The sequence below is a fragment of the Heteronotia binoei genome, chromosome 2 (genome assembly GCF_032191835.1).
Source record: "Heteronotia binoei isolate CCM8104 ecotype False Entrance Well chromosome 2, APGP_CSIRO_Hbin_v1, whole genome shotgun sequence".
NCBI classification, from domain to species: Eukaryota; Metazoa; Chordata; class Lepidosauria; order Squamata; family Gekkonidae; genus Heteronotia; species Heteronotia binoei.
The window spans coordinates 177,348,556-177,375,921 of NC_083224.1; the positions used below are offsets into that span (position 1 = coordinate 177,348,556).

Here is a 27,366-nt window from a genome sequence, read left to right on the forward strand (position 1 = left end):
GCAATTAAAAGGTGAAAAGAAACAAAAAGCAACCACGATGCAGGCAAAATTGGACAGCAGTTCTAAGAGAGTTCCCACAGAGGCAAGAGGGCAGTACAGAGGCAAAGGCTCAAGCTTCAGCAGGCTGAGGATGCCAAAGTGAACTACAAGGGGGCTATAGGCAGAAGGGGGGTAGGTTCAGCCCGGTCAAGGCAGATAAGGTGACCAAGGCAGCCTGTGCTCAGTAGGGAGGTTGGGGCTCTTTTTCAAAGGGCTTCCTCTGAAACTTTTGAGTTCATTTTTTTATCACATTGACAGATTCCACTCCCCCGCCCCCTAGCTTTTTGTAAACATTTGAGTGCTGGGTTGTTACTCAGGGGACTGCTTGTTGCCCTAGACAAAGTTGGCATTATAGTGAGCTGTATTTCTAGAGAGCCAGTTTGGTGCAGTGTTTTATCCGGGAGAACTAGATTTGATTCCCCACTTCTCCACATGCACCTGCTGATGTGACCTTGAGTCATTCACGAGTTCTCACAGAGCTGTTCCTCTTAAGAGCAGTTTCTGTCAGGGCTCTCTCAGCTCCAGCTGTCTGTTGTGGAGAGGCTCTTTTAAGTATTGAAGGGCTGGATATAAATCAAATCTCCTCCTCTTCTAGTTACATGACAGAAATAATGTGTAGGTTAAGTCTGCATCTCGTGGATGTAAATTACCATGTGCAAATGTTGTCCTCTTTTCTCTGAGGGCTCTCATCCTCTTTGCTTGGTCATCTAAAGATGGCTACCCTAGCGGTAAGAGGGATCCTCAGCTCCAGGAAAGGAACTGCAAAAGGCAAGGTTAAAGAAGAGGTACTGCTCCATGGGAAACCGAGAGGTGTGTACTGCATTGTGTTCAGTGGGGACAGGGGAATTGCCCCAATCGCTGTCTGTTCCCTGAAGAATAAGGAGTGATGAACAAAGGGACAGTTGTTTGAGATCAGTTTTCTGAGATTCCCCCCCCCCCACCGCCCACACATACACCTTTTAGTTCCTTAAAAAAATCTTTTTGTATTTTCCAGTAAAGCGAGTCCCTTACTTTGCCATAAGGCCAGGTGTCCACAAAGAGGTGTTCTCCATCAGTTCTGCAGCCTGCAGGCTGTTGGTATTTGTCATCTTTAATAGTCCAACAGGGTGTAGAGGCCCTGATGTTTTCTTCTGACGCTGGGACTCAGAGGCTGGCTGCCTCTGAACTGGAGGTTCCTTTTAGTTACCATGGCTAGTGGTCACTGTTGTCCATGGAACTGTCTAATCCCCTTAAAAGCTGCCAGTCTGTGGTTTAATTCCATTTAGGATTGCACTGCAAAAGCCTCAAAGCATGACTCCCCTGCTCTTTTATTCAACCAGATGAAGAATGCTGGAGAATGTGAATGGTTGCACATTTTTAATAGTGTGTTTTAACTGGTCCTATCAAAAGGCTTCTCACTACTTTCATTCTTGGGATTTATGTCCCACTATGGTCCCTGCATTTTTATTATTTTATTGTCCTCAGAAGGAACCTAGTCCTCTGTCTCCAGGATGGCTTCTTCAGACATAGTGCTGTAGATCTGCCATACTAACATTTGTGAGGCTGAGAATCTGCCCCCCCCCGTCCCCACAAAATGGCGGATGCACCAAAAGAACTACATTTCCCAGTGCATTAGAGGGTGAGGGTTTACAGCCCTCGCGCTCTGCCTTCTCCGATTGGTCCGCAGGCGAGCGGGGCAGGACGGACTCCATTTCCCATGGCGCTTCGCGCAAGGCGTCGGCGCCGCTTGCGCCCAACGGTCGCCGCCATTTTGTGCCTGCTTCCTTCCCGCCCGCCCACTTGCCCGAGTGCCGGGCGGATTGAATGAGCGGCCCTTCGTCGCCACTGCTGCTTCAGCCGTCATCATGTCGAGCACTCCTCGCAGCTCTGGCTTGCCGCCCGGCTCCTCGACACCGCTCTCCCCGACCCGCATCTCGCGGCTGCAGGAGAAAGAGGAGCTGAGGCAGCTCAACGACCGCCTAGCCCACTACATCGAGCGCGTGCGCGCCCTCGAGTTCGAGAACGACCGCTTGCTCTTGCGCGTCTCCGAGAAGGAGGAGGTGGTCACGCGCGAGGTGGGTGGGCGCGTGCGGGCCTGTGTGCCTACCTGGCAGGGCTGCTGGTGGTGGGACGGGCGCTTTGCCATGCAGTCAAGGCGCTAGTCTTCAAGAGCGCTAGTGGGGAAGGGTCTCGGAGAGAGCTGCTTGGAAATGTCCTCCCTGAGTCTCCAGGCGCACAGTTTATCCGCTGAGAGAAGGACTGCTATTGTGTGTTCCTGTTCTGTTAGCTGGTTAACTGCCTCTGCACGTGGAGGCTCGTATTTGGGTGGGGTTTGAATTTCATAGTGGCTCCCATTAGGAACTAGTTGCTTGCTCCTTCCAAATCGGCGGGATGATTGCCAGGATTTAATGTTTGGTGGGGCCCACGGCAGGATTTGTTGTTTTTTGGGGGGTGGGGACCCAGTTTGGTGGCCTTGGGCTCTCAGCACTGTAAGCTGCCTTGAGTTCCACAAGCTAACCTCCCCCCCCCCCACTTCGCCTGGACAGTCACAGCAGCTCTGCTCCCCACCACCACCCCTTTCTTAGGAGCCCCTCAGAGAGACAAGAGACCTCTTGACTCCCCACCCCCCTTTGGTGTGCATGCTAGGGAAGGAGAGAGGAAAAAAACAAAAACACCAGCGGCAATGCTACTACTTGTTTATAGTGGCGGTGAGCAAAAGGGACAGATTGGGGGCCCTCCAATGGAGGGGCCATACAGTTGGAGGGGGGGTGTTAAAAGGATTGGCCTGGGCCCCACTGTAGCTACGGGCCACTGTACATGGAGGCTTGTGTGGGGTTGGGTTTCGCTCGAGCCGGGATTCTCCAGGAGTTTTCCTTGCGAGTTGCGCTCTCTAAGGTGGTTCTACTCTGCAAGGATCTCCTCTGGGGCTCTTGCTAAATGGATAGATATTCTTGGCTTGATCTAGCAGTGGCTGCTCTTGCCTGTTTTTATGGGGGGGGGGGAGTGCGCGCACTACAGCAATTTTTTTGGAGGAGGAGAAATTGGGAAACCACCAGTCCAGCTGTTAGGCCAATGAGAGATGTCCACTTGAATGAGTATGGGTTGTAAGAGCCCAAAATGGTTGCGTTTGGTTTTGTGAATGAAGTTGAGAGGAGGGTGAAAGTGCAGAAACATGCGAATGTTCACTAAACTGTGAATGACTTTTCACTTGCAGAACAAAGTTTGAGTCCAGAGGCATCTTTAAGACCAACAAAGTTCAGTTCTGGGTATCAGTTCTTGTGTGCATGCACAGGAGGGCTTGTACCCAGAATTAAATTTTGCTGATCTTAAAGGGGCCACTGCACTCAAACTATGTTCTATGAGTGAACAGTCATTCATAGTTTAGTGAGCATTTGCAGTTAAGACAAAAGGTCTTTCTACTTTCCTGAAGAAAAGGGGATTAGGGTGGGGCTCCTTTGTTCTAAAAACCACAAACATCCCTGCCCTGCTGCCCACAAACACGTTGTGTAAGAGGCTAATATTCCTGAATGTGCTTACCTGTACTCTTTCTGTGCTTCTCCACCACACCTGGGACAACTGCCAGGTGTAATAGGCTAGGTCCAGGATACTGTCATTGCACTATAGAAATCATCCACTCACACGCAAACAAGATTTTGGAGGTTTTTTGCTGAAGGATGCATGTGCATGAATGAGGCAGAAGCATGGCAGTGCATGCCTTTCTTTCCTTGGGCCTGCCTACTGAAGGCTCTTATTTCTGGACAGTAAATGCAAGCTGATCAAGTTGCGTTTCTCCCTTATAGCCCGTAATGACTTCTCTAAAACTCTGTGGCATTGGCCTGACTCTTCAGTCGTATGCCATTTCCTGGGGCAGTGCTACAGGATCTGTGGAGAGTCCCGAGATGGGCTTTAGAAGAAGCTGATGAATCATTTGGGGAGAAAGAGAGGAGGACACATCAGTGGGGAAGTCCCCCCGCCTCTGAAAATAATGTAAAACTGCTGAGCTTCTCAGACTATGTGAGCACACTGACCTTAATTTTAGCTTCATTTTGAAATAAACTGTTGGAGAATTTCCCCTTTTGGTAGTGTCCCTCTTCAGACAGACAGTGCCTGGTCCTGCATTTTAAGACCCAGTATCTCAGGCCTGCTTTTTGTACCTGTACTTTCCCGTTTTAAAATTGCTATCTGGGGCCAGAGGAGCTTGCAGTTCCTGGGAAAAGAGGCGATCCCATTTCAGTTTCATGCTTTGGGGTCAATACCGTAGCAGCTCCTCTTCTGTTTGGAAACAGTGGCATTGTGAACTGGAGCTTGCTTGGGGTGGGGGGCAGCATCTTGACATTCAGCCTCTGCCCTCATACTTCAGTTAAGTACCACTGATTTCAGTGAAATGTATTCCCTAGGCTTCGTGTGATACGATAACTAAAATGCTTTTCTAGAATGTCTAGTAACAGTTGTTGCAATAGCTATGACCTGGGTGGAGCACTGCAAAGCACCCAAGGGTGTGTCTGTATTGGAACTATGGCTGCCAAACTCACAAGCTTAGTGCCAGAAAGGCATTTTATCTGTCATGCAAATCGCTGGAGATGCATAAGTTGTAACTGGCAGGAAGCACGTCTCAGATCCATGCTTTACTAACTCGGCCCTGATTTGTCTGTAGTTGTCTGCGGTAGGAGAGTGAATGGAGCTTGGCCCTTAGCCAGCATGTGTGGGGCGCTCCCTGGTGTCAAGTCTAAGCGGGTTGTTTGAAAATATGAAATGACCGTTATCTCTGTAGACTGGTTATTAGGAAGGGCGTGGGACAGAATTTTTTGCTCTAGGGTAGAGGCGTGGAGCTGGTAATTCAGAGGGTCTCCCAGCCAGAGTGCCAGTTCTCAGGAGGTTGCCCTAACCATCAAGGAGACAGCAAACAGTAGGAGGTATCTGCACCAAAAGGAGAATGAAAGTGGCACCTTGGAGTGGTAATCGTGCTGGTGCTGAGAAGTTGTGGGGAACTGGGACGGCAAGGTTTTGTCCATTTGAAGCAAGTGTTTTTGAGAAGGTTCCAAGAGGTCCTGTGCCTAGAAGTGAGGCAGAGGGGGTGCTTCCTTGTAGTCTTTGCAGTGCAGAAAGAAACACACGGCTGGTGTGCTAGTGTGGGAGTGATAGCAGGGAGGGAGCAAAGATGGCTGATAAAGAATTCATGAGGTGTAATTAAGAGTTCTTACTTTACAGTTCCTGCGAGTCTAACTCTTACGGTGAGCATGGGCAATTCAGGGTTTATTTTTAGTTGTAGGGACTGGCTAACAAGGTCATAAAAAAGACACATATTGCCTTACATGGGATCATATGATTCCAGCATTCTGTTTCCGCACGCTGTCTGGCCAGCTTCTTCTGGCAAATGGTCTCTCTTGCAGGAATTTAACTAATCTCCTCAAAAAAGAAAAAAAATAGCCTAAGAAGTAACTCGCACCTCATGCTGTGATAATTAATTCCATAATTTAATTATGCATTGTGTGAAGAATATCCTTTTTTCCCTTCTCTCGTTCTCACATAAAGCTTCATCGTGAGTAAAATATGTTTTCTATTAACTCTACACTATTAATGACCTTGTATATGCATGATGCTGCCGTATACTGAGTCAGGTCCTCTCAGTTTATCCATGCAGGCAATAGATCTCTCAGGAAGAGGTCTTTCACATCGCCTACAGCTGATAAAGGAAGCCATGGTCTTCAGTTTACAAGACCCAAGCAAGGCTGTAAACAATAGGCTGTTTTGGAGGTCATTAATTTATATGGTCCCCATAAGTCAGAAGCACCTTGGGAGCACATAACAGACACAACTTGATCCTTTTCACTGGAGATGCCAGGGACTGAACCTGGAACCTTCTGCCTGCTAGGCGGATGTGTCGCTGAGCCATAGACCTGCGATATCTCTTACTCCCTTGGTTGCCTTTTCCTGCTAAACTCTCCAGCCTTTCCTTGAACAGAAGATGCTCCTGTCCCTGGATTATTTAAGTGGCATTTTCTGTGTTTTTTCCCTTTTCGAGATGGGTTGCTCAGCACTATAGAAGCTACACAGTGCAATCCTAAGGAGAGTTACTCCAGTCTAATTCCATTCATTTCAGTGGGCTTAGACTGGAGTAACTCTCCTTAGGATTGCACTGTAAATATGGGATTGTGTCCGGACTAAATATCCTACTCACAAAAGGTGCTTTTATCAGTGGAACAAGAGCCCCTACAGCCCACTCACCTGTGTGAAACTTATTTATTTACAGAATATATAACCTGCTTTTCTGCCTTCATCAAGGCCACCAGTGCTACCCCTGGGGGATGGGGACCCTCAAGAACATTATGAGAGGCAGCTTCAGGGTCTGTAGCAGGAAGAATTGGTAGAACTTACCCCACCCCTTTTGTTAGTGGAAAACGGTTTGGAGCCAACCCATAGTCACCTAGCAATAATTATTATAAGTAACTCTTATTTTTTTTAATTCCCGCTTTAATTAAATTCCAGTAATTTTTTTTTCTATTCTGCTGCCCTGTTATGAATGCGTGATAGTGCTGAGTAGCTTAGAACTCTGGTGGCCAAGTTCATAACTGCAGCCAAAAATCATAGAGAAATATAGAGGCTTCGAAGGTGTTTGAAGGGCTTCGTGTCATTTCCTAAGAGCATGGCTACTTTCAGAAAGAGTTCTTGTAGCCAATTTCATAAAAAGTATGTGTAAGATCATAAAGAGGGCCAACCCAAAATAAATTCCGCCACACATATATGCTTATTTGTGATCCTTTTTGAGGAGCACAACTTGAAGAGGTTTTTTCTGAGCAGTTAAATTTATTTATTTGCTAAAATTTGTGCGGCTGCATTTCAATGCCAATTTTCAAAGCAGCCTGCAATTTGAAACAATAGAGATTGGGATCTCTTCAAATTTAAAACGAATAAAACAAACCAAAACAGCAAGTAAACCAAAAAAACAGAGACTGCTTTCTTAAAAACCTGGTGGGACAAGTAGAAATATTGAGCTGGAAGGGACCCCAAGGGTAATCTAATCCAACCCCCCGCACAGTGTGGAAAATGAATAGCCACACACTCCCCCAGGGACCCCTGTTCTGTGCCTAGAGGAGGGCAAAAAGCAGAATCCCTGTCCAAGCTGGTCTGGAGGTAAATTCCTTCCTGACCTCCAAAGTGGCAATTGGCATTACCTGGGCATGTAGAAGATGGTCATGAGATCTGAGCACAGGCTTATTCCTTCCCTTTCACAACCTGCCTAAATTCACAGTGGAAGTATTGTAATGCAGCAGGAATGGGCAGCAGTGTTTTGAACTAAGTTTTCAGTGACTCTTGAACAACCGTTCAGATGGGTGGGCATGTTCATCAGTTTGACATGTTGGCCACTGCAGCTTTCTAGGAGTCTAGAAGCAAAGTTGTTGGCCTATATGTGAAGCAAGGAGTTTTTTTGCCCTGATGTGCTTCCCTCTGCTCTTTCTTACATTGAATCTCGTTTTCCTTTTTGTCACTTATTCATTCCCCCAGTCTGGAGCTCTTTGCAGTCTGCTTGGGATTTCACCATCTTGAATAATTTGGTGATTTTCTACAAATTGTTGTACTTTACCTTACCTTACCCCTTCTGACTCAGGTTCATTGATGGTTAGATAGCATCTGCTCCAGTACAGCTCATTGCTCACTTCCCATTGTTGCACACAGTGCCCTCTTACTCCTTCCCCACTGCTGCTTATCATTTAACTGGTTACTGACACATAAAGGAATCCTCTTATCCACGGTTGCTAAGTTTAAGATTTACCCAAAGATTTTGATATTTTTGTTTAGACAATTTGTATGGTGCCTCTCTGGACAACTACTCATAGCAGCCCACAAGTAAAAACAATACCCTGAGCCCAGATGAGAAGGCAGACTATAAATTTCATAAATAAAATAACATAGTATTATGGACACAAAAAAAATCACATGAATTACAAGTTTTAAAAACATACCAGGATGTTTTTAGTGTAATCCTAAACAGAATTACATCCTTCTAAACCCATTAATTTCCATGGAATTAGACAGCTGTAACACTCTTTGGGATTGCAAGGCATGTTTGCTAGATTAGCCCTTCTACAATGTCTGCTACTAATGCTGTTTATATGCAGAAGGATTTGAGCTGGTCTGTGAGATCAGCTTCTCTTGTAGGTTCATCAAAGCTTGTTCTTCAGTTTAATTATTCTTGCCCACAAGGCTTTCCATCCATTTGCCTGAAACCGGCTGGTCTATACTTGGCCTTCTTTTCTGGTAACACCTTTTTAAAAAAAACAATAGCTCCATAGATTTCCTTCTGGTAAGGAGGTTGATGTTTAGCAAGGACTTTCACATTTAGATCAAAGCTCAGCCATTTCCAACTTTAGCTTGCTATGGATGCTCAGGCGTGTGCCATCATGACCTGTGACCCAACTGGAAATTCTGGAATAGATTTGAGCAGATATGCATGCTCTCGTATGGGAGATGGGGACCCAAGAGAACTGGTGTTGCTTAGAGAGAGATTCCCATCACTTCTCCAGCCCTAGGTGAGGATGAAGAGGATAATCCTGGCTTCTCTGGAGGTGTTGCAACATTTTCTGAGATAATTCATGTGAAGTGCCTTAGGAAAAGCTAAGCAAGGAAGCAATACTGATAAGAGTGTTTATTCAAGGATTCTCAGTGACTTTTTTCCTGATAGGGGTCAGTAAAGTGACTTAGCTGTGCAGGTTCATTCAGAAGATGCATGGAACCCTTCAGAGCATCTGTGATTGTTGATTAATTATACACAAACCCATTATTTATTTACTTCATTTATAATCCCCTTTCCTCCCCAGTAGGGTTCCAAAGCAGCTTAACGACATTCTTTCCTCCATTTTATACTGACAACAGCCCAGTAAAGTAGGTGAATGGCCTGAGGTCACCCAGCTAGCTTCTGTGGCAGAGTGGGGTCTTTCACACTTGGGTTTCTCAAATCCTAGTCTAGCCCACTAACCACCATATAATGCTAGCCACTGATTTGGTGATTTTGGTTTAGCCTCTCCCCATGTCTACAGCAAGGAGTAAGGGCAACCTCTCACATTTTGCATAAAAGCCAACAGTGAGAGGCAATTGGGAGCATATGATGCAAATTATTGCATCTCTAAAGAACAGTCAAAAGAAAAGATATGAAGTCCCCTTCCCCCATTAGTCAGGCAGGCTTGAGCTCTTCTGCCGTATCCTCATCTGTGTTGGCCTGGTAAACAGTTGTGCCATTTAGATGGGCCCTGAAAACCCCCCACCCCAGTGCTGCTCTTTGGAATCAGAAAATTATCTGACAGTCTCCCACCCGTCGCTTTGCATCCAAGTAGTATCTTGTTGTAGAACTCAGGCTGGTTCTTAAGTTGCTGGTTCTGACAGTTGATTCTTGCTTTTATGAACGCAGGTGACTGGGATCAAGGCCCTCTATGAGTCAGAGTTGGCAGATGCTCGTCGAGTTCTGGATGAGACGGCAAGGGAGAGGGCAAAGCTCCAGATTGAAATAGGAAAACTGAGATCAGAGCTTGATGAACTCAATAAGAGGTAAGGGGGAATAGTCAGTGCAGTTTTGTTTTAGAATACACCAGTAACTTGCTGAAGACCTGTGTAAACCAACTGTACAAAGGGATTTGGGTTCTGTGGTCTGGGGGTCCGTAAGGGTACTCTAGGATGTCTGCAAGTCGTTTGTGTGAACGCCTCTCACCAGGACCGGATCTACATGTTTTTTGAGGGGGGGGGGAATTAAAAAATGGCACCCCCTTATGGGCCCATTCTACCTTATGGGCTCATAGAATGGACTCCATACCCAATTTGGTGCCCCCCACTCTGGTGGCGCCCGTGGCAAGCACCCCCCTCTGTCCCCCCCTAGATCCGGCCCTGCCTCTCACATCCATCCACCTCATGGGAAAATGGAGCCCTCTTAGTTTTTTGAGAATGTGGGCATGGACTGACCACAGGAAGGGGGTGGAATCTGCTTGTTAAATGAATTCCTTTTTTCGATCCTGTATTTATTGCCCATCAACTTCATCAGGTGTCCCTCACATTCTAATATTATGAAAGAGGAAGATTTCTCTCTATCTGCTTCCTATATCGTATGCATAATTTTATCAACCTTTAGTCATGTTATCTCCCTCGCCATGTCTGTCTTAGTCCCTTCCCCTCTCCTAACTTGAAATACCTTTCCTCAGAGGAAGGATGCCCTAGCTTCTGAATCACCTTGCTTGCCCTCTTCTGAACTTTCTTGAGTTCTACAATATCCTTTTTGATACAGCAACCAGCATCCAGGGGTGTCAAACATGCAGCCCAGGGACTGAATCAGGCCCCCAGAGGGCTCCTATCAGGCTCCCTGAGCAATTGGCTGTCATCTGCTCCCTTCTCCCTCTCTCTTGCTTCCTTCTGCATCACAGCTTGCTTTGCCAGTCTTGCTCAATTGCACAGGTGTTTGTGTCCTTTATAGTTTATCTCTGCTACCTAATCTTAAATAGGTACACATATGGCCGGCCTGACATGGCCCTGCTCAACAAGTTCTCATTTATGTCAGATCCGGCTCTCATGAGTTCGACACCCCTGCTTTACACAGTATTCCAAATGAGACTACATCATAAATATATACAAAGATTATTTCAGTACTGTCAATTTTATCTTCACCCCTTTTCTAATAATCCCCAGCATGGAATTTGTATTTTTCACCACTGACAGTACACTGAGTCAGCATCTTCACTGAGCTATCCCTTCACCCTCTAGACCTTCTTGGCCTGTTAAATTGACCCCATGACCCTATTACCATATATTTAAAGTCAATTTTTTTTTGTCAAAGGGGCATTGCATTACTCTTACCTGCACAGAACTGCATTTGCCCCCACTCAAGCAATTGAAAGAGATCCTCCTGCAGTTCTTCAGGCTGCTTCGGTTTTCCACGTTCTGAATAATTTGGCATCATTCACAAACTTTGCCCGTATACTGCTTGCTTCTAAATCTGTATCATTTATGACCCTTGTCGTCTTTAATGTATTCATTAGTATTGCTTGCCGGTGGCATCTTGTTGATAGAGCTTTATATTGAGGGCTGTTTTATATGAGTAGTGTGAAACTGAAAGCTAGTCTGAGGGTTGATTTATATGAGTAATCTGAAGCTGAAAGCTAGTATGAAGTTAAGGTGTCTGGCTCTAGGAGCACCCTGTCTCCTCGTCTGTTAGTGTTTTTGTTCCACACATTTGCGTGTAAAAATTTCTTCAGCTTCCTTATTCATAAGCAGTGTACTGACTCCCCGTTATTATCTTTACATATGTGTGTTTTGCTGTCAAGTCACCACAGGGTTTTAAAACAAGAAATGTTCAGCGGTGGCTTCACATTACCTGTCTCCACCTCATGACCCTGGTATTCCCTGAAGGTCTCTCATCCAAATACCTTTTCGTTCATGTGAAAATAGTCTTAGCACTGATTCTCACTTCAGTTATCCGTGTACAGATATGTGTTACAAAGCCGGCATCACTAAATCTCTTTAGTTTGCCTCCTCGACTCACTTGGAAACTAGAGCATGCAGTGGCTTCACATGATAAGTGGGGACACCCCCTCCAAGCAGTGATGCCAAGTACCAAATGACTCTATCCGTTTAGACTGCTTCAGTCCTACCTTCCTGTTCTTTTCCAAGAGCATTCATGTTAACCGTTAAAATCTTGTCCAAATAAGTGGCTCTTGACAGCCTGCTTGGCCTGCAGGCACTGTGTGACATCTTGTTTCTTTAAAAGCTGTTATGTCCTGTTTAATACATTCGCTGCTGGTGGCTTGCTGCTGCGTCTGAATGTGCAGTACTTTTTTTACTGCCTGCCAGATAGTTTTTCCCCCCTTTTGGCTGACAAGTCACACCGCTGCCTTAATGGTGACCCTAGGGTTTTCAAGGCAAGGGATGTTCTGAGGCGGTTTGCCGCTGTCTGCCTCTACCTGTGTAAAGTGCTGTCGGGTTGCTTTTGACTTACGATGACCTTAGAGATAATGTCCTCCCAAGTATCCTGTCGTTTTAACAGCCTTGCTCAGAGCTTGCAAACTGAAGGATGCGGCTTCCTTTATACAGTCAGTACATCTCACGTTGGGTCTTTTTTCTTGCTGCCTTCGCTAGCCTCTGTCTAGCAACCCTGGAATTCCTTGGTGGTCTCCCATCCAAATGTTAATCAGGGCTGACCCTGCTTAGCTTCTGAGATCTGACAAGATGAATCTAGTCTGAGCTATCCAGGTCAGGACATAGTTAGCATACCAAAGGTTTAGTTTTGCAGATAGATGTGAAGTATGCCAAATATTCTACCCTCTGCCTTGCACCATCTGGACCTGTGTGGTGCTTATGCCAGAGGAGCTGTGTTTCCAAAAAGCTTTTTAAAAAAAATCTGCTTTTAGCGCATGCTCCCTTTCATGTTTTATCCTTGAACGTTGTCCCTGAAGACTTGAGTTCCAAAATTCTCTCACCTTTGAAGGAATTTGCAACCAAAGATCCCGGACGATTGTGATCATTTAAGACTGTGGCTTTCTAAGCTATTGCAAAGTTGACTGGTGTTTTCCCTAAACTGAAAATCAGGGAACTCTTTCAGTCACAAAGTTAGTTTCAGATGCTGTTAAATGTGGCTTGCAAATCATATGGGGGCCAGCTTGAGTAGGGTTTTCACTGACAACTGGCACTATCTCCCCCCCCCCCCCCCAGTGCCATGGCCCCCCGCCAGTGCCAGTTCTGCACTGTTGCTGCTGTTTCTTTTTTTTCCTTGTCCTCTCGAGCACAAATTTAAACTTAGCTTAGAAAAAATCCACCACTGTCAGTGGCCGCTAAAATGTCACAGTCAGTGGTGGTGGCAGGCTCAGGTCGGTGGCCTTCCAGCAGTTTACTTAGGCCATTTAGTTACTGTTCCAGGTGCTCTGAAATACTATAGTCTCATACCACAGTCTGCCCGCCTTGTCTAGTGTGATGAATACCATACATGATAGCACAGAAGAGATGCTGGAAAAGAGCCAGAGAGGACTCCTTGCCTTGGTTTTGCATTTCTACCCAGCAGAGGCCCAGTTCACGCTGAGGTGGGGGGGGGGAGTTGGCCGTTATGCATGGGCACGGATCAGTCAGCCACTAAGAGGCAGAGCTATGGGGCCCCCTGGAACAATTTTAGCTTTGCAGAGCAGCAGTCCTTCCTCTGCAGCAGGGGTACACAGCTCAGCTACATGGCCCAGAATTGACCTTGATTGGATTAAGCAGGCAGCACTGTGAAATGTACGATAATACCAGGCCCCACCCCATATTTTTCATCAGGGATTTGGCAAGAGTTACCGCTCCAACAGAGAAGATGAAGATCAGTAGAGAAATTAACAATTGCAGGCTCCTGCAGCCTCAGTTTGCCTTGTGGAGGGACAGGTTTAACCCTTCTACTTCCAATGGGTTTCACTGTTTGAAATCTGACTCCCTGGTGCCTGTTTGGTGAGAGCCAGTTTGGTATAGTGGTTAAGTGTGCGGACTCTTATCTGGGAGAACCGGGTTTGATTTCCCACTCCTCCACTTGCAGCTGCTGGAATGGCCTTGGTCAGCCATAGCTCTGGCAGAGGTTGGCCTTGAAAGGGCAGCTGCTGTGAGAGCCCTCTCAGCCCCACCCACCTCACAGGGTGTCTGTTGTGGGGGAGGAAGGTAAAGGAGATTGTGAGCCGCTCTGAGACTCTTCGGAGTGGAGGGCGGGATATAAATCCAATATCATCACCTTCTGTATTCCTTGATAGCTACATCATCCTTTGTACCATTGCCAGGTCTGAGGATCTTCATTTCTGGACAGTTCTGGTGCCTTTGTTAGCTGTTCTGGTGCCCTTGTTAACTCCCCCAGCGCACAGGGCTGGGCCTAGACTGTCTGGCATCCTAGGCAAGATGAACTTCTGCAGCCCTGCCCCCCTGAACTGATAACATCACCATTCAGATGGGGGGTGCCCAGTACCCCCAGAATGCTGGCACCCTAGGCAATTGTCTAGTTTGCCTGGTGGCAAGGCTGGCCCTGCTCTTCATGCTCCATTTGTAGAGATGGGGCAGCTCTCAACTAGAGTCAAGGCTTTTTTGATGGTGGCCTCTTGCTTTTGGAATGCCCTCTCCCTCTTGGCACCCACTTTACTGCCTTTCAGCCACCTAATCAAAACCTTTTTTTTAACCCAGAGCAGAAAGGTTCTGTCTTGTCTGTAAGCCATTTCCATGGTCTACTTCTAACCCAAAGACTGCTCTGAGTATCACTTTATGCTGCTTTTGTGCTCATTGCTTTTTGTAATAGCTCACTTTAAACATTCCTCCAACAAATCTCTAGAAAGGCAGCATGTAATTCTTCTCTATTCCTCCTCCTCCAGGAGGTCAGAAGAAGTCTCTGCTTGGTGAAGCACCCCTTTTGGTAACTCCTTTGGGGTGCCCTTTACAACCTGGGTAACCTCTAGCTTCCACTTATGGCTCTTAGGAGTATGTCCTGCCAGATGGAGTCGTACATTTATTGCTTTGCACCTGTATTGCCATTTTGGGGGCTCACTTAGTTCCCACTACCCTTCTAGTACAAGTGTGAGGGCCATCCATCTCAACTTCACACTTCAGAGCTACCTTGCTTCAGCTCTGTTGCTCCACTGCAGTACTGCGCTTGAGACTGCAAGATTAAATGGGGGGTAGTGTTCTTTCAGAGGTCTGATTTAGGGCATTTAAAATAAAAAGAAGTTTAATAAATGAATAAGCAAGCACGCATTTTCAGTTCAGGGTATTCTGACTTACTAAAGGAACAATGAAAAGGTGAAATGAAGAGCCTGAGTGCTCTGTGCCAGGAGCAGGAGGGCTAATATCGCCAACCTTCTATTTATAAGTTGCTTTTAAAATGGTCTACGGAAGATGAAGTAGTGAAATCACAAATGATTAAGTGGGCAATTAATGTAAATAAAGAAATACAGATGGACACATGGGAATATTTGTGGAAGAATTCTATGAAACTCTCAGCATGTCAGTATCAAAGAGAACTGTTTTAAGATGATGTACAGATGGTATATGACTCCTAAAAAGATGAACAATAAGATGCCAGATAGATGTTGGAAATGTAAAAAACATGAAGGTTCTTTCTTGCATATGTGGTGAACTTGTGAAAGAGCGAAAAAGTACTGGCAGATGATTCAACAAGAGATTTCTAAGATCTTGGGATACGAATTTAACAAAGTTGCAGAGACTTTTCTGTTGGGATTACAAATGGAAAAATTTCCAAAAGAAGATAGAACTTTAATCTGGTACTTGCTCTCAGCTGCTAGAACATTGTATGCACAGTTGTGGAAGCAAGAAAAAATACCAGAGAAATGGGATTGGATTGTAAAAGTTATGACATGGAGTGAAATGGACAAGTTAACAAGAACCTTAAGAGACTATGATTTGGAAGTATTTAAGATGGAGTGGAAAAAGTTCAGAAGTTACGTGGAAAAAGAGTGGAAAATAAAAGGACATTGCACAATTTTTTATAATGATTAAGTATAAGAGGGAGGAGGATTTTAATTGTGCTTCTTAATAATTAAGGGTACATTTAATATTAATATTTTAAGTTTAGTACACCGGCAGGGGTCAAGTAACGGGGGGAGGGGTGGGTAGAAAGTAGTATATGGGATAGAGGGGAAAAGTAGTTATTAATGATGTAAGAAATTGACTATACTACCATATGTTACTAATAAATTGTTTGAAACTGTAAAAAAAAATATCTCCAACCTTCTGCCAGTTATTCTGCTTGGAGAACAAGCTGTGCAGCTCCATGTCAAAAAACCAAGCCTCTTGAAGCTGTTAAAAAAAAAAAAGGTGAAGGTAGTTCCCTGTGCAAGCGCCAGTCATTTCCGACTCTGTTGCATCACGATGTTTTCACAGCAGACTTTTTAATGGGGTAGTTTGCCATTGCCTTCCCCAGCAACCTGGGTACCTGTTTTACCGACCTTGGGAGGATGGAAGGCTAAGTCAACCTTGAGCCGGCTACCTGAACCCAGCTTCCACCAGATCGAATTCAGGTCTTGAGCAGAGAGCTTGGACTTCAGTACTGCAGCTTTACCACTCTGCACCATGTGGCTCCTTCTTTGAAGCTGTTAAACAAGTGCAAAATTATTTATAATAGAAGTTTCAGTGCGTATAACAAAATATTGTTGGCTTCTTTGTAAGCAAACCCAATTGCTCACGGATACGTAAGCACAGGAACCCAGCAGTCCTTACGTAGAACACAGCACACTATTTGCATACAATTTACCTAGGTCCCGTACAGAGGATTTCACATCCAAAATCCTGGGGATTTGTAGTATTTTACTTGTTCTTTCTCTTTGCCGCCTATTGACCATTTAGTTGGTTTCCAAGATTTGGAAAATACAACAATTTTAGATTTGTCATAGTTCAATAGGAGCTTATTGTTGTTAAGGAAGGTGATACAGCGAACAAGCAAACGTTTTAATCCAATTCTGGAACAAGATAGTAAGACTGTATCGTCCACATATAACAGTAAGGGAACGTGTCTGGCACCAAGTTTTGGACTATGATGGTCCGTATCTGACAAAAAGGGAGCAAGATCATTAATGAGATGTAATGCATTACCATCTGCTATCTTATTTGGTAGATTTAACAGGATTGAGTACTCTAATAGACATTGTCTTTGTAATCCCAAGTGTATTGAAACTATTTCCCATGTATTATTGAACTGTCCCCTTTATGATGATATTCGTTGTATATACCTGAAAGATATTTTAGCAGATATGTTGGGCTGTGCTGATTCAGGCAAAGTCCACAAACTTTTAAATGACACTTGCTCTGAGGTAACTTTAACAGTTGCTAGATTTCTTCAACAGGCCATGGAAATCCGACAGAATGGTTCTGGAATGACCACATTTTATTTGTTTTAATTATTTAATTTGGCTAAACTTGACTCATATATATTTTACTTATTTTATTTATATTAGCTTCCCTACCTACTCTGTTATCTAGGATTTTATATTATTTATATTGCTATTTTACTGCTAAATCTGTTTTATGCCAATAAAGGCTTGCTGTTGTTGTTGCCAAAATCCTGGGTAAGGGGACCTAGGTAAATTGTATGCAAATAGTGTGAAATGTATTCTACGTAAGGACTGCTGGGTCCCTGTGCTTACATATCTGTGAGCAATTGGATTTGCTTATAAAGAAGCCAACAATATTTTGTGATTTGCACTGAAACTTTGTTATAAAGATTTGCACTTGTTTAACAGCTTCAAGAGGCTTGGTTTCTTGACATGGAGCTTCACAGCTTGTTCTCCGAACTCCCGTCCGTATGGCTCTTTTGAAATTGCCTGTCATTCTGCAGCAGGCGTCCTGACCCTGTGGACAGAAACATTGGGATGAATTCTTGGGTGGAGGGTGTTTCTCCACAGAAACAACAAAAAAAATGTATTTAAGAACAGTCAAATGTGGTAAGGTGGCCTGGTTGATTCACAACTAAATGAGGCCTTTGCCTGCAAAATGTGGGCTATATAACCTGATCCGCTGCTGCGAGAGAAACTCTTCATTGCAATGGGTGAGAACAGGAATCTGCAGTAAGTCCTCCTTTCTTGAGTGTTTGTATGGGCCAATGCCTCCATGTGACAGCTGGTGGCTTGAAGCTGCATCCACCATGACCCCGATGGCGTTTGTTACCAGGCCTAAGATAGAGATGCTTAATGTTGATTTCCCCCTTGTTGGTTTCTCTAGCTATAAAAAGAAAGATGGCGAGTGGTCCACATCTCAGGGTCGCATCAAAGAGCTCGAAGTCCTCTTCCACAGAAGCGAAGTGGAGCTCACGGCCACCCTGACTGAGAAACGCAACCTAGAGGCGGAGGTGGCAGATTTGCGTTCCCAGCTGGCCAAGGTAAAACTGCAATGGTGCTGGCACAGGTTTTGATAGTGGTGGGTGGTGTGACTCAGTGAAATGCTGGGGCTCTGGTTAGGTTTGGAAATAGCAATTTTAACAGGCTAGACACAGTGCTTGTAGGAACAGTTATGTTTACTGCTCTAGGTGCTGGATTCTACGGCGTTGCATTTCTCCCATCAGTAACTGAGTTGCCTTGTTCCTTAATCTAATTATGTTTAGCATAGAAACCTGCATTGGAGGCGTAACATGTGGCTATGCTGAAATGCATCTCATTTTCCCCTCTTCCAGTTCCAGAAGTATTGCAGTTGTCTCATTTAGGTTGTTCAGAAAACAAAAATGGGCGTTCTCTTGCAGACTAGCTTGTTGGATTTACAATACCGAATTCAGGGGAGGTTTTCAGACAATATTGCAATCAGTTTATTACTGTTACGTTTAAAGTTGAGTAATTTAAGCACACACACCTCTTCTGGGAAGGGCAGAAACCTCAGCGCAGCATATGGCCTGACCTTGGCTGAGATTCACGAGAGTGTATGTGGACTAGCTCTTTCTATGGCTTGGCAGTCTCATTCGGGAGAATGGGGTATAGTTATGCTGTGTTGAAGTCAAATATACTTTTCACATGATGTCTTTTTGGGTCCTGATTGTACAGTCTTGGAACCATTTGCTGCTGTAGGATTGCTTATCTTACTGCTGTACTGTTCTTGATTGTAGTTTTCCCCCCATTTGGAAAATATTGGCAGGCAGCCTGTACATTTTTGTGAATAAAATATTCACGCTGAAAGGCATTCTGATGCTTCCACTGATGGCCAGTAGATGGTGATAGTGTACTGTGGATTCCTCATTTATTTAGTGGGATTCCTCATTTATTTAGTGGGAATATTTTTTTTCTGACACATGTGCTCCTTGTTTTTCATTCATATATTGTATGTCCATGCATGTGTGTGTTGCAGACCTCTCCCCCCCCCCCCCACAGCAGCAATTTGTAACTTCACACACTTAATGCATGCAAAGTAGTCTTAGAGGGTGATCTTTAGCACTGAAAATTGCTGTAATGCAGGGGTAGCCAACAGTAGTTCTCCAGGTGTTTTTTGCCTACAATTCCCATCAGCCCCAGCCAGCATGGCCAATGGCTGCTGGGAGTTGTAGGCAAAAAACATCTGGAGAGCTACCGTTGGCCACCCCTAGTCCGAGGGCTGCTTGCAAGTCTTATGTGTGGGCACAAGTTTGTGGAGTAATTTCAAGCAACAGTACAGAATGTTAAAGTGCTGTATGGATCTGCAATCCCCAGTGGTGCCTGGAGAAAGACTGCCCCACCATCGCTACACAGTTTCTGGCTATAATGCTGTGGAATTACCCAATTTGGGTCCGCATGTGCTGGGCATCCTTATTCTCTAGCTGGTTGAAACTGGCTTTTTATATTTATGAATGCAAAAAATCAAATGTCTCCTGGGCTCCAGTACATCTTCTATGTAAATTCAAGGTGCCATATGTAATGCACACTTTCAGGTGGGCTTGGATTTTTCCCCGTTTTTCAAGCCCATCTTGGTTTCTACTGTGGGGGGGGGAATGAAATTCAAGCTGCTTGTCATAAGAAAGGGTGGTTGGGAATAGTTTCTGGAGTGAGATTTTGGGAGACTTCCAATAAATGAAAGGTGAGAAGCCTAGGATTAGCTAAGTTTTGCTGAGCTTTGTTAGTGGATTGGGAAGACTGAGATGGGGACAGAGTCTGGAGTGGGAAGGAGCTATAGAGACTATTGTCCATTTGTCGCATCAGAATTGCCAGGCACAAAGTTTCATGTGACACCCTCAAATTGTAGGTGCCTGGTGTGTTTTCTCTGAGTGATTTTGCTATGTGAGTGTGCCTGTTCTGACAAAGATAATGGATGGAATCTCAGCTCTTGGACAAAGATGCAGCTCGAGTCAGGATAAAAACAGTTGGCTTGCTGATGAAATTCCTGGCATTTCTGTGTGTGACCGTATCTTCCTTCCCATGTCACTCAAATGGAATCCTCCCTGACTCTGACTCTTCCCACCCAGTCTGAAGATGCCCATGCAGTGGCCAAGAAGCAGCTGGAGAAGGAGACGCTGATGAGGGTGGACCTGGAGAATCGCTGCCAGAGCCTGCAGGAGGAGCTGGACTTCAGGAAGAGCATTTTTGAGGAGGTGGGCTGATCAGCCTGGAAGGTTCCCATGGTGGAGGGGGGGGGTTCTTCCATGGCACCTTGGCAGGTGGGGTTTCCAAAGTCACAAGCAGGGTGCAGAGGGTCCTAGTTGTGGGGCCTACATTGACATGAGGTGGAGGGGGGGTACGCAGCTACTGAGAGACTGAAGTCCCTTTGGTTGCCACCCAGCCTGCCATGTTGAATGAAATGGAGGGGGTAGGGAGAGGAGTGGATGCTCCATAGTTCCTCAGGTTTGGGTTTCCAATTGGGGCTGAGCTTCTTAAATTGAATTTTCAGGGCAGACTATTCAGTCCTAATACGCAAGGAAACATGCCCTGGCATTCCAGCTTTTGAGGGAGTGCCCTCCGTGTCCTCTTGGAATGCCTTGATGGGTGGGGTCAGCAGTCCCTGGCTTGGCTCTCTCAGCCCGCTTTGGAGTCCAGACACTCTTCCATGTTTGCATTTTTTTTTATCCCCATTAACCTGGGACTGTATCTGAATTGGTTTCGCGCAGGAAGTGAGGGAGACCCGGAAGCGGCACGAGCGCCAGCTGGTGGAAGTGGACAGTGGCCACCAGCAGGAGTACCAGTCCAAGATGGCCCAGGCCCTGGAGGATTTGCGCAGCCAGCATGACGAGCAGGTCCGGCTCTACAAGCTGGAGTTGGAACAGACCTACCAGGCCAAGGTGAGTCCTCCCAGTGAGCTGCAGACAAAGATCTCCCCTCCCGAGAGTCCAGCTTTCATCCCATTCTATTCCAATCCTTGGAGAGGTCAGTCTTTCAGCTGTAAAATGTGGTTTCTTGAGAGGCTGTTTGTGCCATAGATGAGAAGAGTGCAGGCCAGTGCAGTCTTGGATGCATCTTGGCCCATTTGAACTGACAACAACAACAACAAATTTTATTTATATCCCGCCCTCCCCGCCGGAGCAGGCTCAGGGCGGCTAACAACATGGTTCAGAGTTAAATTATACAAGTAAATAAAACTACATTAAACATTATCAGCATTTAGTTAAAATCTGGTTAAGCTTTAAAATTAAATTAGTTAATTTTTAAAAGTGCTAGTGCTATGTTACTTTTTCTGATGGCGGTTTCCTTCGCAATTTCCATTTTCATCAGGGAAGGCCAGTCTGAAGAGGAAGGTCTTGCAGGCCCTGCGGAACTGTTCTAGGGCCCGCATTTCCTCTGGAAGTTGGTTCCATAGGCTCAGGGCTATAGAGGAGAAGGCCCGGTTACGGGTGCTTTGCAGCTTCACCTCTCTCGGTCCGGGGATAGTCAGCAGGTTTTTCCCGGCTGACCTCAGTGCTCTCTGGGGTTCATATGAGGAGAGACGGTCCCTAAGGTAGACAGGTCCTCGACCATATAGGGCTGCCAAGTTTGGTATTTCCGCCATTTTCTTCATGGTTCAGAAATCGTCTTGCTTGTTCCCCCCAGGAGCAAAGAGATTTGGGGAAGATTCAGCACTAGTTCTGAGATGTTAGCCTTGCCACCTTCCTTCCCACTGGCTTCTGTCCCTGGCCCCTGTGATGTCTTTGTGCCATGATGAAGCTGCCCCTCCTGGACACACAGCCCAGGAAAAATAGCCAAGGTGGCTTTCCTCAGGAGAAACACCACAGCCATTAAGTCCTGGCCGAATGCTGATGACAAGGGAAGCATGGACCATGTCTGACCACAAGTGGGCAGCAGCTCCAGGCCTGGCCCCAGTCTGCTTTCTGTTGGGTTGCTGGAAGAGCAGGCCTAGAGCATCTTGGATCTCCAGAGAGTAGCAAGTGCCTGTGGAAGTCCGTTTGCTGGGAGCAGAACAGTTGCTTAGAACTCTGGTCACAGCGAACATGCTCTGGCCTGCAAGCAGGCAGCTCCTGCTTGCAGTCGCTCAAGCTGCACACGGGAGAGAATGTGGTTCATTGTTACAGCATCTCCTCGGTATGCAGAAGGTTCTGTCCTCTTATCAGTATGTCCGGTGGAAAGGACCAGGCAGTAGGTGATGTAAGAGATCTGAAGCTGAGACCCTGGAGAGGCACTGCCAGTCTGAACAGACAATAATGACCTTGTTAGGCCAACCAAGGATCTGATTCAGAGTAAGGCAGCTTCATGTGTGTTCGTGTACGTACTCTGAGCCCACCCCACACTTGGGAGCTCTCCCCTTTTAGGTACCCATTTAGATTTATTCTGCCCTGCTTCAGAGGCTCTGGGCAGGTAGTAACTTTGTGTTTTTAAAAAATGCTATTAAAATCTGACCTGAGAAATGACACGGTTGTCTTTGTTGCAGCTGGAGAATGCCAAGCTGTGTTCTGATCAAAATGACAAGGCTGCCAGTGCCGCACGGGAGGAGCTGAAGGAGGCTCGCGTGAGAATAGATTCTCTCAGTTACCAGCTTTCTGGGCTGCAAAAGCAGGTGAGGGGGGATACAAATGGACTTTTCTTTCTGCTCAGCAGCTTCTGTAACAGCCTGTGTATCTTGCCCCACTTTACCCCCTTTAGTGTGACTCCACTGAAGGTGTCTCTTCCATGTCCCACGGTGAGTCCAGAAGAATGGAGGGTTAGTTTAGGTTGCAAGTCCACAACTTCTGCATAACCAGGGCTCTTTTTTTGTAGAAAAAGCCCAGCAGGAACTCATTTGCATATTAGGTCACACACCTTGCCACCAAGATAGCCGGAACTTGCATTTCCATGCATTCCTGCTTTTAAAAAAGAGCCTTGTGCATAATGGACCATAATAACATTTTGGCTATAACTGGATCATCAGGATGCAAGCACTCCCTCACATTTGCGGGAAGATCTCAGATCATGCTGCTTAGCTTTTATCCAGAAGTTTTGCCACTATTGTTGCTGGAGTGTTCAAAGCAAACTTCGTACATTCTTTTTCTGTCTTATCACTAGATAATTCTGCAAAAGATACGCACACCAATGCTCTAATTAGGCCGCTGAGTCAATTGAATTTTTCCTTCCCTATATATGGAGCTCTGAACTCCAAGCCTCCTGCTGTAAAAATTAAGGCCAGCTCTGCCTGTACCCTCCAGGACTCATATTTTCTGGGCCCCAGTCTGAAGCTCCTCCACTGAGTACTCTCTTCTTTTTTTCCCCGGGGCAGGCTAACGCTGCGGAAGAACGGATCCGGGAGCTGGAAGAGTTGATGGCTAACGAGCGTGAGAAGTTCAGGAAGATGCTGGATGCCAAGGAAAGGGAGATGACGGAGATGCGAGACCAGATGCAGCAGCAGCTCTTGGAATACCAGGAGCTCTTGGATGTCAAGCTGGCCCTGGACATGGAGATCAGTGCTTACCGGAAGCTCCTGGAAGGAGAAGAGGAGAGGTAGGGAGGAGCCCCACAGAAGGATATTAAGTCAGGGAGGGGATTGCGTGTTAGTGCGGGTTGTGGCTAGGGCTTGCCTTTGTGGCTTCTTGGGGAGGGGGCAGCCTTCCCTCCTTCCCTGAGGATGGATGCTCAGACAGCTGGATGCTCTTGCTCTCCCATGGGTGAAGAGAGATCTATTTTTCCTGAATGAGACAATGCTCATGGGCGTGGACATGCAGCATGCTATAGGGAGGAACATACAGTCCTCTTTTGTTAAGCTAAGAAGGCGCAGTCAGATGGGTAGCTGTGTTAGTCTGTAGCAGCAAAATTAAACAAGTCCAATGGCAAACTAGCAAAATTTACTTTGCAAAAAGCTTTCTTGAGTCAAGGCTCCACTTCATCAGGTGCGTGAACTGTTCATTCATCAGACCAACACACTTGTATTACAATCTAAAGACTAAGGGGAGTATTACAAAGAGAAGCCAGCTTCAAACAAATGCCAGTCAAGAGTAAGCAGTCGATTCAGTGAGGATTGCTCCCAACTCTTGATAGGCGAAGCAGGATTAACGTAACATCCCATATGAGCAGATTTGGTTAGAGTTAGATTTGCTTACTTTTTTGATTTGATATTTCTTTGAAATTGCCTTCTGTAACATTTGCCCCTCTACTCAGATCTATTTGTTTTCTGTTTCGTTTATTAACAGGCCTGTCTATATAGCAGGTGGGCTTTTAGACAAGACAAAATTTTGTAAACAAAAAAAATGTTTAGAACAGTTAACCATCAGCAGAGTCATGTGATTTTAAAAAAAAATGAAGCTCAGATCAATTATGTTAGAATCAATCACATTTGAATTCTTAGAAAAGGCTCTGATAGGCTGTGTGTTGTAGAGTTGGGTCTTTTATTTATTTATTTTATAACCTGCACCCTTTCCTTAATAGTGGACAGTTCACAGTATATGTGGCATGGTGTTAAAACTTACAGTAGATGATAAAACTGACAAATGCAAATCGGTTCTATAAAACAGATTCTAATTAAAATTCTACTGGTCGTCAGCTTTGGAACAAAACTGGCCTGCCTGCCAGCTCACCCATTCTCTTAGTTTATTAAATGCTGCACAAAACAAGGCAGCCTTGTATGCCCTAATATATCCTACATGGCACGAACCTCCTTGGAGAGCTCGTTCCAGAGGGCAGGGGCAGCCACCAAGAAGGCCCTTGCCCTAGTGGTTGACAAATGAACCAATCATGGACCAGGCACCAGCAGAAGGCCCCATGATGAAGATGGAAGGGGTGATGGGAGGGGAATGGAATTGGATGTGGTATCTGGGACGAAGGTGTGATGAATCTCTTGTCCTAGCCCAGCCCAAACCCTCTTTGCTCCTGGAGCTAAAATCATGTTAAGTGTGACCTAAAGTTCTCTAATAAATGCATTTCTTAATTGCATCAGAAACCAAACATATCTGTGGCACGACTGTCCCAGCAGCGCCTGAAAGACAATTGTATGTAACTCACGGGAATGATCCCATGCTGTTGTGTCTGGTCTATGCGTGCAATTTGGTCTCTACCTTTCCACCCTAGGTTGAAGCTGTCTCCTAGCCCTCCGTCCCACATCACTGTCTCCCGGGCCACCTCCAGCAGCAGCAGCACCACTCCCACTGCTCGCTCCTCCCGAGGGAAGCGCAAGCGGATCGAGACAGAGGAGCTCTCCCGCAGCAGCTCCAGTGGGATTGGGACCGGGAGCAGCAGCAGCACCACCAGCAGTGCCTTCCAAGTGTCCCAGCAGGGCTCAGCCAAAGGGAGCATCAGCATTGAAGACGTAGACCCGGAAGGGAAGTATGTCCAGCTGAAGAACCGCTCAGACAAGGTACGCTTGCTCTGGTGAGAGAGAGTAGAAAAACTTGGGAATGCGTCACTTGCTGTTGCCTGAGCGTGCATTGGTGCATCGGGCCAGCCAAAGCACTAGTGAGGTGGAATCCTGGTGTTTGGTCAAGCATGGTCCATCATGAAGTACTGAACTGTACTAGATAATTTACTGCTGCTGAGAGATTCCTTTTTGTCTTGTTTTTCTGCATCAGGACCAGTCTCTTGGTAACTGGAGACTGAAGAGGAGGATTGGAGATGGGGAAGAGATTGCTTACAAGTTTACTCCGAAGTACGTCCTCAGGGCCGGACAGACTGTCACGGTAAGTCACAGCTCTGTGAGACTCGCGTTTTGGTGTCTGTCGATTTGGACTTGAAGGAATCTGACCAGTGAAAGCTGCTATGTTAAGCCAGTGGGGGCAGGGTTTGCAAGCACATGGATGCCCCGTGTTTTATGAACCTCTTTGTGTGGTGCCAGGTCTTTTGTTATTGTTCTGGAAAACTGCAGTGTGTTGAGCACTCACAGGGGATGTCTGTCTTTCACCCTTTCTAGATCTGGGCTGCTGATGCTGGAGTGGCCCACAGTCCGCCATCGGCTCTTGTGTGGAAAAACCAGGGGAGCTGGGGGACCGGAGCGAACATCCGCACTTACCTGGTGAACTCTGATGGAGAGGTAGGTTGATACCTAGAACAAAGGGGACCAAACAGAGTTCCTGGTGAACTGTTGGTGTTTGTAGTGTCTGTGAATAGAAACAGAATGGAGTGGATCTCTATCCTTAAAGCAACTTCATAACCGTTCCCATGTCTAATTTTGTCTTTTTTTCCTGTGCTGTAAAAGTGGGAATTCCCAACAACAGATGATGCAGTTTGTCCAGATTTTTCTTGGGTTCCTTTGTCTTAACTGCAGAAATTAGTATGTGTATGGTTTTGGGAGACTTGAGGCAAAAGCCAGCTTGGAGATGGTAAAGTAGGATGTAGGTTTGGGAGTTGGTGTTGGAATGAGACAGAGAAAGAGGAGAAGGGAAGGTAAAACGCTAAAAGGAAAGGTAAAAGTTTGGGCGGGGCCAGAGGAAGTCCTGCCAGTCTGAAATATGGTCGATAATTTCTGATCCCTGCCCAGGTCACTAATTTAAGGTGGGTATCTTCCCTGTTCTGAAAACCATTGGCTCAAATCTTGTGTAAGATCTAGCTTTGCAATATTACTGTGCATTTGTTGAGCATGCTTGTCACGTGGCACTGTTAAGTTGTGCCTCTCTCATTCTTAGGAAGTGGCTGTGAGGAGCCTGACACAGTCCAGTGTTCTTCGGGAGAATGAGGAAGAAGATGAAGCGGAGTTCGGAGAGGAAGATCTCTTTCACCAGCAGGTAGCAGCAAAGGACATTTTGCATCTCCACAAGGGCTTTTGCCTGTTGTGAACTTTGTTAAGCTGAGCACTCCCAGGTCCAGTACTCTGTACTGAGGTTCTGGCAGAAACAGAAATGTTGGCATTTCTAGTGCAGAGCGAATCAGTGGGCTGTATGTAGCAAAGGCCCTTAAGCCCTGGCTTGCAGATCAGGTTTTTGCTCGTCCCATCCAATGTGTGGGAGTATATTCACTTGGGGGCTCCATTCCCCACCCCTACCCCACAAGAGAGGTAGAACTACAAAAATCAGTCACATTTGAATTCTTAGAAAAGGCTCTGATAGGCTGTGTGTTGTAGAATTGGGTCTTTTATTTACTTATTTTATAACCTGCACCCTTTCCTTAATAGTGGACTCAGGACAGTTCACAGTATGTGTGGCATGGCATTAAAGTAGATGATAAAACTGATAAATGCAAAGCAGTTGAGCAGCTCTCAGGTCCAGTGACAGCCTTATCCTAGTAGAAGTGCCTTGAGCCCTTCCCCCTAAGCCAGGGGAGCAGCTGACGCTTAGCATCCACTCCCACGCTTGATTGCTTTTCCTTTTTGTTTCAGGGGGATCCCAGGACGACCTCCAGAGGATGCACAGTCATGTGAAAGGAAACATCTTTGCTAACCGTTTTTTCTTCTTTCTTCTTTTATTTGCTCTTATGGGTTTTTTTGTTTTTGTCCAGAGCCACTGAAAACTATTTTTATATATCTCATAGGGGTGTTTTTTTAAAAGCAGAATTTGATTCTGTGGTCTTAATTTTTAAAGGAAATGTTAATTGGCCAGAA

General features: G+C 45.8%; 1 protein-coding gene across 1 annotated transcript; it reads left to right on the forward strand.

The window, feature by feature from the left end:
- The first annotated feature begins 1,755 nt into the window (after positions 1–1,755).
- LMNB2 (lamin B2) lies at positions 1,756–27,366 on the forward strand. Its single transcript, XM_060232534.1, has 12 exons — positions 1,756–2,093; positions 9,422–9,558; positions 17,719–17,875; positions 19,916–20,041; positions 20,555–20,725; positions 22,306–22,431; positions 23,128–23,348; positions 24,909–25,194; positions 25,406–25,513; positions 25,744–25,863; positions 26,456–26,554; positions 27,145–27,366. The coding sequence occupies exons 1-12, from the start codon at positions 1,884–1,886 to the stop codon at positions 27,184–27,186; spliced, it is 1,803 nt and encodes a 600-aa protein (XP_060088517.1). The 5' UTR covers positions 1,756–1,883; the 3' UTR covers positions 27,187–27,366.